At 39.4% G+C, this 13,658-nt stretch overlaps 1 protein-coding gene across 1 annotated transcript in view; it reads left to right on the top strand.

The window, feature by feature from the left end:
- Positions 1-12,189, top strand: part of ABC1 (ABC transporter 1) — a 260,843-nt gene extending 248,654 nt beyond the window's left edge. The window contains exons 7-8 of the mRNA XM_089449129.1: positions 11,500-11,616; positions 11,702-12,189. Of these exons, the coding sequence (XP_089305255.1) occupies positions 11,500-11,616; positions 11,702-12,103 (519 nt within the window). The 3' untranslated portion in view covers positions 12,104-12,189. The remainder of the gene's footprint in view (positions 1-11,499; positions 11,617-11,701) is intronic.
- The last annotated feature ends 1,469 nt before the right edge of the window (positions 12,190-13,658 follow it).

The following is a 13,658-nucleotide window of genomic DNA, read 5'->3' as shown; positions in this document are numbered from 1 at the left end:
GTGAGATCTAGTACCTTTTTATAGTTTTGGAGGGGTTCATAAGGGCCAACTGAATTACTATTTTGGAGGGAGAACCAAATTTAAAATTTGAATTTTAAATGTTTGGAGCCCAAGGATGAGGGCGTCTCCTTTAAGAATTAGGATTTAATTTTTATTTGAAGTCAAAAACCCCTTGTAGATATAAAATAATCTTTGAAGCCCTTCATGAGATATGTTAGCCATAAACTTTGATGAAAGCCCTACTTCCTTGATTTGAATGATACACTGGCCAATGAAGGAGTGCCACATCATCTCCCTTTGGGGTTTTTTCCCACAAGATGGGGCCTTCATCTTCAAACAAGGATATCTCTCAAACCGTGAGGCCTCTTGTGTTGTGCCACATACCACCAGACTTGTCTCAATGAGAAGAATCCAACAAGGATGATCCAGACTCGAAAAGCTATGATTTTCCATGTCACTTTGGTCAACAAAAGGTGGGGCATCTTCTGGTGCTACTGGGTTGACAAATGACAACCACATTTCAATAAGACTCTCATACCAATCCACTCGACAACTCAAGGGATAAGATAGCAATGAGCTTCAATCTCGTAGGACAATCATGCATATAACAGATATGAAAATCACTTATAATAGTTGTAAATACCATTGTTATATTTATTGTTATCGGCAATTTATCGCCGGGGTTCTAAAATTTAAATTATTAGCAATATCAGGGAAATTATTGGAAATTATCAGGAAACTTGAAAAGCACAAAATTTATCAATTTTTTTTTTCAAATTTTTAACTTATAAACAACATCAACATTAAACAAACACATTGGTACATAAATATGAAAATTAGATCGATATATAAGATTTCAAGTGATACATCACCTATCGATATTTGAGTATGATGTTTGTCCTAGCATAAGATCTAATAAAATGACGCAAAAATCATATTAAAACAAAAAGAAATGTATCTCTTGAGATGAATCATGGCAACGAAAACAACGACTTTCCCCTTGCTTGCTTAATGGAAAATGGTCACATCATCCTCAACAATGTTATTAGAATTGGACCAAAAGATTGGTCGACCGAAAAATACATAAAATATTCAAATTTTGAAAAGAACATATAATTCATGTGCATCCATATGAATCCAAATTATTATGCACAAATGTGCAAAAAATTCTCATGCATATAGCAAGGGTGCATATAACCAAAATATCACTGAGTGCAATCCACTCTGGATCAAAATAGATGAATAGAGACTAAGAGGCTCTGAAATCCAAAGAAAATCATGCTACAACAATTAGCTACTTAACATCAAAATCATTACCTATATTGGGATCCTACTCATCAAGATCACCCTCTAAGCATTAAAATAGGATTGAAAAAACTTAACATCCTTATCAATGATTTTGGTTGAGTGAAGTGTACATTTTTACTAGGGCCATGAAGGAAGAGCTCAAAAGTGCATGCCACCAACATCAAGGTACATAGAGGGCTTGGTGATCTTGATTAAATGTTACTTCCATACCCTCATGCATCACAAAATCTAGTAGAAATGTTGCAATCTCGCCAATACTGAAATCCTAAAAATTGTTAAGTCTACTAGATTTTGACAGGGATCTAAAATTCTACCTTCTCCATATGAAATCCAATGAGGTTGGAACCATTCTCAAACATCTTGAGTCAATTAATGGTAGTGTTAAAAATTTAAGTAAAAGGATGAAAACGAAAGATGAAGGAAAATGTCACTTTTTACTTTAAGAATTTAATATTACCATTAATTATTAGGGTATGTGTATCATGAGATGAATCTTGGGAAATGAAAACAATGGATTTCCCCTTTGTTTGCGTGATGGAAATATGCAGAGTATCCTCACAACTCTGTGCCCTAACTCATTTTTAAAAAATTAGGGTTAAAAGAAAAAGAATTGGTAATAAGTTGAAATTGAGAAAAGCAAGGCAATAATTTCGAATTATCGCGATAAATTCAAAACAAGGAAATTATTGCGATAAGTTATGGCGATAATATCGGCGAGGGGCAGTTTGGCGATAATATCGGCAAGGGGCAGTTTGGCGATAATATCGGCAAGGGGCAATTTGGCGATAATATCGCGATAATTCCGATATTATTGATATGTGAAACACTAGTAAATACATCAGTAAATCTGTGCTATCTTCTTCAATACAAATGTTAAATCACTTAATACATTCAACGTTAAATTATGTCAAATCAACAAACTATGTAAGTGCTAAAAATTACAAAACCTTGAAGAAATATATGGCTGAAAATGAAATATGTAATATCGAAAAACATTTGGAAACTTCATATATATACATAAAGATGAAGTTCATGTATATCGCATAGCCTTCCAAGGCTAGTACAATCCTTTGGCTCTCCTAGCAAGGCCAAACAAAGAAAACCATAGCTCACAACAAGGAGCTCCAATGTGTTAGCATCACACAAACATGTCCTCCAAGGGAATACATCACCTCTTCTTCACTTCTCTAAGTACAACATAGGGTTTTATTTCAAAACCCTAATATCCAAATCTCCAAGGGATGAAATCATAACCCAAATATTCCAGATGCTTCAAGAAGCTCCAGGAAAGACCAAGGACTCCAAGACGAGAGATAAAGTACAAAAGAAAATCCAAGAGAGAGGGAGACAAGTTTGTGTCAGCATCACACAAACATGTCCTCCAAGGGAATACATCACCTCTTCTTCACTTTTGTAAGTACAACATAGGGTTTTATTTCAAAACCTTAATATCCAAATCTCCAAGGGATAAAACCGTAACCCTAATATTCCAGATGCTTCAAGATGCTCCAGGAAAGACCAGGGACCCCAAGACGAGAGATGAAGTACAAAAGAAAATCCAAGAGAGAGGAACACAAGTTTGTGTTGAATTTTGTAACTATGGTCAATCTTCATAATGTATATTTTTATCATTGATGTATTTGATTTAATAAAATTATCATTTGTCAAGCATGTTCCTCATGCTCATGATTGTCAAAAGAAAAATTATGAAAGGCATGTTTTTCATGACCTTTGCAAAAGAAATTTTGAATTTTGAATTTGTATTTTTGCCTCCAGAACTGACCAAATTGGCTCTCCAAGACATCATGTCGGCCTGCCCAAAGATACACCCACTCGCTTCACTTGAAGGCTATAAGTAGCCCATTCGATCTCCTTCCAAGAGCACTTTGGATGATGGTCATATCTTTGTTCTAAGCGAAGAAGACAAGGAGTATAAAGGCTGAAATCAAAAGGAAGAAAATCACTTTATCTGCCCTTGCTCTTTTTGACAAAGGAGATTGAGTTCTGGATGAGTTTTTGTGGCATACTTTCTGTGGTATAGTGCAAAGTCTGAGGCCGAGTTGCAGGACGAATTTCGGCCCTCTTGTAGACCTGAAGCAGACCTTGTTGCAGAGATTTTGTGGACAGATTTGAGGACACTTGTCTTGGAATTTGTGGAGGGCTGGCTTGGCTCTTGGTGGATGGTCATCTTGCTTCTATTCTAGTAAATTTGTCTATGACTTTGATGTCTCTTGTTGAATTGATTCTATAAGGAAAAGGTTGTTTGGTTTCCCCCATGTGGGTTTTCCGAGGGTAAATGTTGTGTTCTTGTGTGGCTGTCTCTTTATGATCCTTATTGCATTCTTGTTTTATTGTTGAGATCCTCTGTATAATTACTTTATGATGGAAAAGAACACAAGAAATGATTTAACTTAACTATATTCATTAGAAGTAATTATTAGCTTGGAGGATGCTCTAGATTTTCTACTGTTTGTTCCTCCTAGTCACATCTCTTACACAAGATGAGCAAGAATGAATGAATTTGAAATAGTGAAAGGACTCCTTCTTTCCTCTATATATATGAGAGGTGAGGGAGGCTGACAATGCATATGTGGGACAATGCCCTTACAAGCAACCTACAAAGACACATGTAGGCTCATAGATATGGAGCGCTACACTTCTAAGGTACACATGCCAACCTTCAAGGTGATTTCCTCCACAAGCAAGGCTCCAAATTAAAGGGTGCTCCATAAGGTGTGTTTAATGCTCCTTCGATGTGCTTCATGAGGTTCCCCTTTTGATTTTCATCACAAGACATTATTCATAGCATGATCCCTATGGTGTTCTAGATGGAATGAGGGTACAGAGCTTCATTTAGTTGCTTTCTTTTCTTACACCCCTATGCTTGGAGATGGTAGTATCATATGATTTGAGTTGGTTTTTTTGTTAATTTTAGGTATGTTCTATGCTTAGAGCAATTTATTTCAATTTTCAGAGTTAGTTGCGTATCTTTTCCAGATTAGCAATCACATCAGCATTAAAGTAAACTGCAGATAGAACATAAACACAAATTGCAGAAGACAAGCCAAGACAAGAGGACACAAGATGTGGCGCTAGCCAGGGACAAACCCCAATGTGGAGAAACCCTTGATCAATTCTTCTTATATGTTCTTCAATAGTTCAGCAGAGAGAGAGAGAGAGATAGTACGTTTACAACAGAAGTCAACACTTTGGCTTATCTAGATAAGAGCATAGATTCTCTCTAAGAAGATGATACATGAGATCAGTTGAAGACATGCTGCTTCAACTAATTCTCCAAGGTGACTCCTTCACCTATCGTTGCGCTGCATTTCGTCATCATGCTGCACCTCACCGTGCTGCACCCATCATCACTATGCTCCATCTCATCACGCTTCATTAATCATGACTGTACCCATCACTCTACTGCATTATGTGCCATTGCTACACCATGTTGCCATCCTGACCTTGCTTGCTTGTTGTCCCTTGCTTGCTTGTTGTCCCTAGCATGCTTGTTGTCCTTAGCATGCTTGTTGTTGCATGCTAGTTGTCCCTTGCATGCTTGGTGTATTTGCTGCTAAGTACCATACAACTGTCCCAATGTTAGTTAGTTGTCCCTTGCATGTTGCTCTCATTCGGAGACAGATGCTCCGGCTGTTTCGCCAGTTCTGGTAGTTCCGGCTATTCCCCGCAGTTCCGACAGTTCCGGTTGTTCCCGGCAATTCCGACAGTCCCCATAGTCCCGGCGTTCCGGCTTTTCCGGTAGTTCCGGCTTTTCCGGCAGTTCCGGCTTTTCCAGCAGTTCCGGCAGTTCCGGCTCTTCTGGCATTTTCGGCTTTTCCGGCTTTTTTGGCAGTTTCAACTTTTCCGGCTTTTCCAGCAGTTTTGGCTTTTCCGGCAGTTCCGTCTTTTTCGATAGTTCCGTCTTTTCCGGATTTTCCGACAATTCCGACTTTTCCGGTGGTTCTGACTTTTCTAGCTTTTCTGGTAGTTCTGGCTTTTCCGGCTTTTCTAGCAGTTCCAGTTTTTCCGGTAGTTTTGGCTTTTCTAGCATTTCCGGCTTTTCCAGCAGTTCTGGCTTTTCCGGCTTGTTGAGCAGTTCCGGCATTTCCGGCATTTCCGGTAGTTTTGGCTTTTCCGGCAGTTCTGGCTTTTCCAGCTTTTCCGGCTTTCTGCCCTCTGGATTAGGGCAACGTTATTCCTTAGGATCTCTCCTCCTACTAAAACCCAAAGACAAGTAGAGAGAGGAAGAGATCCCAAGTGTGTTGAAATGACTTGAAGGCCACCTCTATTGATACTAAAATGTTGAGCACATGTGGGGTTTATTTGGTTGCTGGCTGACCTTGACAAATTGTCTTATAACACAAATAAATTCATAACTCCATGAATACTTATCGGAATCGTATGATCTTTAGATCAATCCTACACCTCTCGATGAGAGGGATCCAAGAAAAATATCCGCTGCCATAAATAAGATGACCCACATGGAGTTTGGCCCTAGTTGCCAATTTTAACACTCCCTCTCAACTAGGGAGAACTCCATCCGTTGATCCATATGTCCAATTGTACTATCTCTGCCATTAGTGCCCTGCACTGCTCTGCTCTGCTTTGGTCTGCCGAGCTTTGCTTTGCTGAACCATGAAGAAGAAGAATTGATCGAGAATTTCTCATACCATTCTCTACTGACTTGAAGTCAGTGTCATCTGAAGAGAGTGTGTCACATCACCCTTACTGACCCGAAGTTAGTTTTATGGATCCCAGATCAATATCACAGATAGTGTCTCAAACCCCTCATACTGATCCCAAATCAGTTTCATTGATCCCAGATCAATGTGACAAGAGAGTATCTCAAACCACTCATACTGATCCCATATCAATGGAGGTCATCCTAGCATAGTGAGTACGGTAGATACAACAATGCGTCCATCGATAGTACTACTATGGTCCCTATCCTCATTTCCCTACTCATTGATCATATGAGAGGTACTTCCCATGAGTCCCAGACTGCATGGGTAGGATGCCTTGACAGGAGAACTAATCATCCTGTCCATAGGAGAACGAATCATCCTGTCAGTGGATGCCACGGAGAACTAATCATCCTGGCCCACATGAGAACTAATCATCCTATTCCACAGTCGCCACGGAGAACAAATCATCCTGGCCCATAGGAGAACTAATCATCCTGTTCCACAGTTGCCACGGGATAACTAATCATCCCGGCCCATAGGAGAACTAATCATCTTGTTCCACAGTTGCCATGGGAGAACTAATCATCCCGGTCCACAGAAGAACTAATCATCCTGTTCATAGTGCACCACCAAGGGAGGGTGAGTCGCCCTGTGGTCGTATGTTGCTCCAGTAAGTACCCCAAGCCCCCCAGAGCTCCCAAAGCTCAATGCATGCAACATGCAAGACACTTATAAGAAGGTATCTCAACGACTCTAAGTCGTTCGGGAAAGTCACAGATTTGACCTTTTCTTCGGGGCTTTGACAAAATGTCTGCAACCTGTACATCAGTCTCAATGCGATGGAGCCTTCTCGCTCATCAACTTACCATATCGCAGATAAGGTAGGATTTGATGTCTATCTGTTGGAGCAATCATCAAATACGAGATTCCTCAATAGTCGAATCCCCCCTCTGGTTGTAACAGAGAATCACAGTGGTATTCATCATGTGTACAAAGTTACAAACAACTCACTTAAGAGCTTCTGCAACCATGCAGCTTCACACGAGATCATACTTGTAGCTATGTATTTGGTCTCGGCAGTGCTTATAGCAACCGACTTCTGCTTCCTTCTCATCCATGATATCGAAGCAGAATCCAGGGAGAACCAGCACTGAGAAGTGTTCTAGTGATCCTCCACACTGCCTACCCAGTCAACATTCGAATAATCATGCAGTTTCATATTTCCAGCAGTGTATCTCAATCCATGAGAGATTGTGCTCTGAAGATATCTCAGAAGATTTTTGGCACCAATCCAGTGAGGCTCAACCAAATATGAGCTCACCATGCTAACTGCAAAACATATATCCGGACGAAAGTTCACCAAGAACATCAACGTGAATGAGTTTATGAAACTCAGAGACATTTCCCAAATTTGGTCCGACATCACTACCATATAACTTCTGAAATATAAGATCCTTGAGGTAGTCACAGGATTGCAGTTTATCATTCCACATTCGCAATCCAACTCCCTCTTACATCTGCAAATGAGAGGGTCTGCACCTTTCAAAAACAGGTCATCCTCATAAGGTGTTGGTTTGAGAGGTCTATCATCCACAACCTTCAAACAATGGTTTGGATTGGCTTCACTCTTAGTGAATCTCAGCTTCATCAGACAGCTATCAATCCTCTCATACTACGCTCGGGGAGTTTTGCTTCAAGCCATAGAGGGCTTTCTTTCACCTGTATACATGAGATTCTTGATCATGAATCTCAAACTCCTCGGGTTGTTCCAAACCTGTGGACCTGCTGCATGAGGGGAATGGTCCCCTTATAAGATTTTCCTTTGGTAAATCTCAAACATGTACCTTCATGCTCTACTTGAATTCAGACATCCCTATCACCATTTGCCTCACATCAGGTAGGGCCCCATAGGTAGACCTCCGGTGTTATAGATGCGATATGTCAATTGACATGATCCCCAATGGACCATCCTGCAACTTGATACAAATTGCCAACCCTAAACCCATGAGAAAAAGCATATTTGAAAATTATATTTTCAAACACGAACCTTTCCATTGATGAATGCCACCCTGTAACCTTTGGCTTCCATTGCCGAAATGGACACCAGGTTCTTGCGATTAGGTACATAAACGAGATTCTGTAAATGAATCGAGTTACCCTCATTCAATTGAGGGGTAACATTCTCTACACCCTTTCCGGGATAGGTGGCATCGACTCCAAGTATAATCCCACGATTGTTTCCATCTCTACCAAATTAGAGAGTGCACCCTTCTGGGGTTCCTTGCTTTCTTTGAAGAGTCGGCTGTTTCCTTGATGACCTGCATTACCTGTCATTCCTTTGATCATTGAAGATGTCCTTGGAATGATTGTTATCTTCATCAAGAGATGTATCTCTGCCATTCAGACACTCCTTCGCATAATGGCCGAACTTATTACAACCAAGGCATCTGCCTTTCCTTCCACCCTTAGATCCAAACTTCCCATTGAAGTGATCTTTAGGTAGGCCATCAGAAACTTCTGCTGCACCATTCTGATAATATTCTCTGCTTCGACTTCACCCCCGGTGAATTTGAAGACGGATGAGGAATACACTGATCCTTTTGTCCTTTCCCAATCGTCTTCGGTGATTGCTCTATCACTCTTGCTTGGGCATTGTCTTCACCTTAGCTCCGATACCATGTTAATTTTAGGTATGTTTTATGCTTAGAGCATTTTATTTCAATTTTCACAGTTAGCTCCATATCTTTTCCAGATTAGCAATCACATCAACATTAAAGTAAACTGCAAATAGAAAATAAACATAAATCGCAGAAGACAAGCCAAGACAAGAGGACACAAGATGTGGCGCTAGCCAGGGAGAAACCCTTGATCAGTTCTTCTTATATGTTCTTCAATAATTCATCAGAGAGAGAGAGAGATAGTACGTTTACAACAGAAGTCAACACTTTGACTTATCTAGATAAGAGCATAGATCATCTCTAAGAAAATGATACATGAGATCAGTTGAAGACATGTTGCTTCAACTACTTCTCCAAGATGACTCCTTCACTTGTCGTTTTGCTGCATTTTGTCATCATGCTGCACCTCACCGCGCTGCACCATGCTGCACCCATCATCATTATGCTGCATCTCATCATGCTTCATTAATCATAACTGTACCCATCATTGTACTGCATTATGTGCCATTGCTACACCATGTTGCCATCCTGACCTATGTGTTGGCTGCACCTTGCTTGCCTGTTGTCCCTTGCTTGCTTGTTGTCCCTAGCATGCTTGTTGTCCTTAGCATGCTTGTTGTTGCATGCTAGTTGTCCCTTGCATGCTAGCTATAACATTGCATGCTTGGTGTATTTGTTGCTAAGTACCATACAACTGTCCCAATGTTAGTTAGCTGTCCCTTGCATGCTGCTTTCCTTCAGAGACAGATGCTCCGGTTGTTTTGGTAGTTCCTTGTAGTTCTGGCAGTTCCGGCTGTTCCCCACAGTTTCAGTAGTTTCGGTTGTTCTCGGCAGTTTCGGCAGTGCCGACATTCCTGGTGTTCCAGTTTTTTCTGACAGTTCCAGCTTTTCCGGCAGTTCCGATAGTTCCAACTTTTCCGGCTTTTTTGGCATTTCCGGCTTTTTCGGCACTTTCGACCTTTCTGGCAGTTCTGTCTTTTTTGGCTTTTTCGGCAATTTTGGCTTTTTCGGCAGTTTTGGCTTTTTCAGCTTTTATGGCAGTTCCGGCTTTTCTGGCTTTTCTAGTAGGTCCGGTTTTTCCGGCAGTTCCGGATTTTCCGACATTTCCGGCAGTTCCAACTTTTCTAGTAGTTTCGGCATTTCCGGCTTTTCCGACAGTTCCGGCAGTTCCGACTTTTGCGGCAGTTTTGGCTTTTTCGGCTTTTCCGGCTTTTTGCCCTTTGGATCAGGGCAACGTTATTCCTTAGGATCTCTCCTCCTACTAAAACCCAAAGACAAGTAGAGAGAGGAAGAGATCCCAAGTGTGTTGAAATGACTTGAAGGCCACCTCTATTTATACTAAAACGTTGAGCACATGTGGGGTTTATTTGGTTGCTAGCCGACCTTGACGGATTGTCTTATAACACAAATAAATTCATAACCCCATGAATACTCATCGGAATTGGATGATCTTTAGATCAATACTACACCTGATGAGAGGGATCCAAGAAAAATATCAGCTGCCATAAATAAGATGACCCACATGGAGTTTGGCCCTAGTTGCCAATTTTAACAGTGTTGGTGGAGGAAACTCACTTTTCTCCTTAGTAGTGGATTGCCATGGTTGGTCGTTCATATTTCATGCTTTTGCTTGGTGGATCACCTTCATGGTATATGTTTGATGAGATGCTTGCCACATTATTTAACTTGGAATCATAATATTTTGGCAATAAAACATAACTAAATCCTCTTGTATGTGGAGCACACTCCTCTTCTAGGGGATTTTAGATGTGTAAAATACATTTAATTGTCTTCTATGAGAGTGCTCTTTGGGTGTTTAATATCAATTGTGTCACTTGGCACTCCTTTCAACAGATTTCTCATTAATTAATGCAGATTTCCAAGTCGTCTTCCATTCATTATGTTTCATAATGCTCGAAAGGTTGAGCACTCTATCCTTGTGCCATTTCCATGTTTCAGGCCTTCAAAGATGGTCAACAAGTCAAAATATGTTCGTTTAATGGAGTACTCCCTTCTAAGAACTTTGGTCAGGGCCTTCAAATATATATTCCATCTGGGATTTTATGACATGAGCAAGCTCCTAGAATCTTGGCAACTCAAAACCAGGCATACAGCAGTAGAGATGGTTTTAGATGTTTTGGAGACTCCATGATTGAATATAAACTTGGTTTGGAGTTCAAGTTGTATTAATTCACGGACATCTATGGAAGATGTGTGTTCTGGATATCTCTGTGACTGAATTTTTTTTTAAGAGTTTTCTTCCATGTATTGAGTATGGAGCTGATAAAATTGTATTTTACTTCTTTTCATATGACAATTCATTAGGTGTGAATTCTTTATACTTTTTTGCGTGCATGTATTAGAGTACATTGTTCTGCTTGTGTCACAAACTTGAATTCTAATTTTTAGTCTGATTCAAATTCATCAACATATGCAAAGTTGAAAACAAATTTAATTTCAACTTCTATACAAAATGCATTGGATACACCAGCAACATTTGTTTTCAGAGCTTTATCTTTGTTTAAGAAAATGTTGTCTAATGGATTTGGTTTTTACCTCAGCTCATTAACCCCTTGTTTGTTTGTTGGATATGTCTTCACTTATGGGTTTGACATGTTTATATATAAGTATTATATATCACATGCGTAGTTTTCTCGTTGAAAAGTCACTAGACAGTATTGGCAGCTGAACATGACTGTCTTTTAAGTTTTACTGCCTATTTTCAATATTTACATCCTTTGCAATGTTATTATTGGATGATCAATAGGAGGTTATTTAAATGCCTATTTTATTATGTTGAGCTTTGACATGTTTATGTGGCTGGACAGACTGACCCCAACTGGGGCAATTTCCTCTATGATGAAAGCACAAATATAATAAACTTGATTGACTTTGGCGCTGCACGAGATTACCCGAAGGATTTTGTTGATAACTATTTGAGAATGGTAAATATCTGTGCTTGTTTATTTCCTCTAGCGTTTTATTTATGAGGTATGTTTTTATGACCTCTTGAATTTCTTAATTAAGCAGGTGCTTGCATGTGCAAATCGGGACAAAGATAATGTCATCGAAATGTCCCGCAGATTGGGTTTCCTTACTGGGATGGAATCTCAGATTATGTTAGATGCACACACAGAAGCAGCTTTTCTTGTTGGGCTTCCTTTCTTAAGGACAGGTGGCTTTGACTTCAAATCTAATAATATGACCAGCGACATTTCACACTTGGGAGCTACTATGCTGAAGCATCGTTTGTCTCCTCCACCTGATGAGGCATACAGCTTGCATAGAAAACTATCTGGTGCATTTTTAGCATGCATTAAATTGGGAGCAGTTGTTCCTTGTAGAGAAATGCTATTGGATGTTTATTCAAATTATAAGTTCTCAGATGATGAAGAGGATGTCCAAAACAAGACTTGCTTAGCATCTGCATAAGGATGAATTGATGCATATTAAAGATGTTTATTCTTTGGTTAGATTTGGAGGCCTATTTTCAATTGAAATGGGCATGTAATAAATTATTTAGAGCTAATGATCAGCAATAAAGAAAAGAATTTTCATTTTCTTGGGTCAGTTGGCATTGCATTTGGAAAGCTAATTAACCACATAGTTTTCCTGTGTGTTTTATAATTTGAATTGCAAATACAATGCTTTTCTCTTTTCCCTTGTTAGAAATGCTCAGCCAGTGCATTATGTGTTCTACCTTGTGAAAACATGTTCAGTTAGTAATGAGTCGATGCCTCTATGGGCAGGAGGCAAATTAATGGCTTTTTCCATTTACTACCCCTTATGGAGGATGTTATTTGGAGAATACCTGAGGTCAGCAGGAGTGCTATGGATGAAATCATGGGCTTGTGAACCACAACGATTGAAAATTTATAAGCATTAGGTGTGGATCTTCCAAGTCATGGTGAGAACATGGGTGCCTAATAAACAAGGGGTTATATTTGAATCCTGAACTTTGGTGAACCACAACAATTGAAAATTTTTAAGCATTAGGTATGGATCTCCCAAGTCATGGTGACAACATGGGTGCCTAATAAGGATGGGCTTTATATTTGATCCTGAAACGCATTTTCTTTTTCTTGGGTCAGTTAGTATTACATTTTAGAAGCTAATTAACAGTATAGTTTTCCTGCATGGCTATAATTTGAATTCCAAATACAATCATTTTCTCTTTTCCTTTATTAGAAATGCTCAGCCAGTGCATTATGTGTTCCATGTTTGGGAAACATGTTCTAATTAATAATGAGTCAATGCCTGTATGGGTTGGAGGCAAATTAATGGCCTTTACTATTTACCACCTGTTATGGAGGATATTAGTTGGAGAATGCCTGAGGTCAGCAGGATTGCTATGGATGATGTCAAGGACTGGTGAAGCACAACAATTGGAATTTTGTAAGCATTAGGTTTGGATCTCCCAAGTCATGGTGAGATCATGGGTGCCTAATAAGCATCAGGTTATCTTTGAATCCTGAACTTTGCGAGCTCAAATTTAAAACCTGAGCTGACTATATGATGGTGAGCAATTAGCAACAACTAAAAAGTTAAAATCAAGCAATTTTAGCAGTTTATACAGATTCCCAGTTATTTGGCTACTATCAAATCTATTGCTTGGATAGTTTCCCTTTGTAATCCATTGCATTGAAATCCATATACAAGCACTGACAACTTCTGGGATAGACCATGGTAGATTAATGAGAAACACTGGAGGTCTACATCCATGGTTGTGAAAACAAGAGGAAGATCATTATCAATGGAATAAGTGTGCAACATAAAGATTATAGTTTATATGATTGTCCATAGACTAGGGGTTGCATGTATCTCTGTTCTTAATTGAGCTATGCGATATTTCATTTTTGGAGCTATAAAGTAAACTGAATTTTGATGTTTATAGCTACTCTAAAGTGACCCACTGAGATGTCTCAGATGTACTATAAATAACAAAGGTATTATTGTAAGTAGCAAGGAAATATTACAATAATCGGCA

This window comes from Pinus tabuliformis, chromosome 7, assembly GCF_031772625.1.
Source record: "Pinus tabuliformis cultivar Carrire ecotype Pingquan chromosome 7, CPIR1, whole genome shotgun sequence".
In the NCBI taxonomy this organism is placed as follows: domain Eukaryota; kingdom Viridiplantae; phylum Streptophyta; class Pinopsida; order Pinales; family Pinaceae; genus Pinus; species Pinus tabuliformis.
The sequence above is the reverse complement of the archived record's forward strand: the minus strand, read 5'-3'. Positions and strand labels throughout refer to the sequence as shown.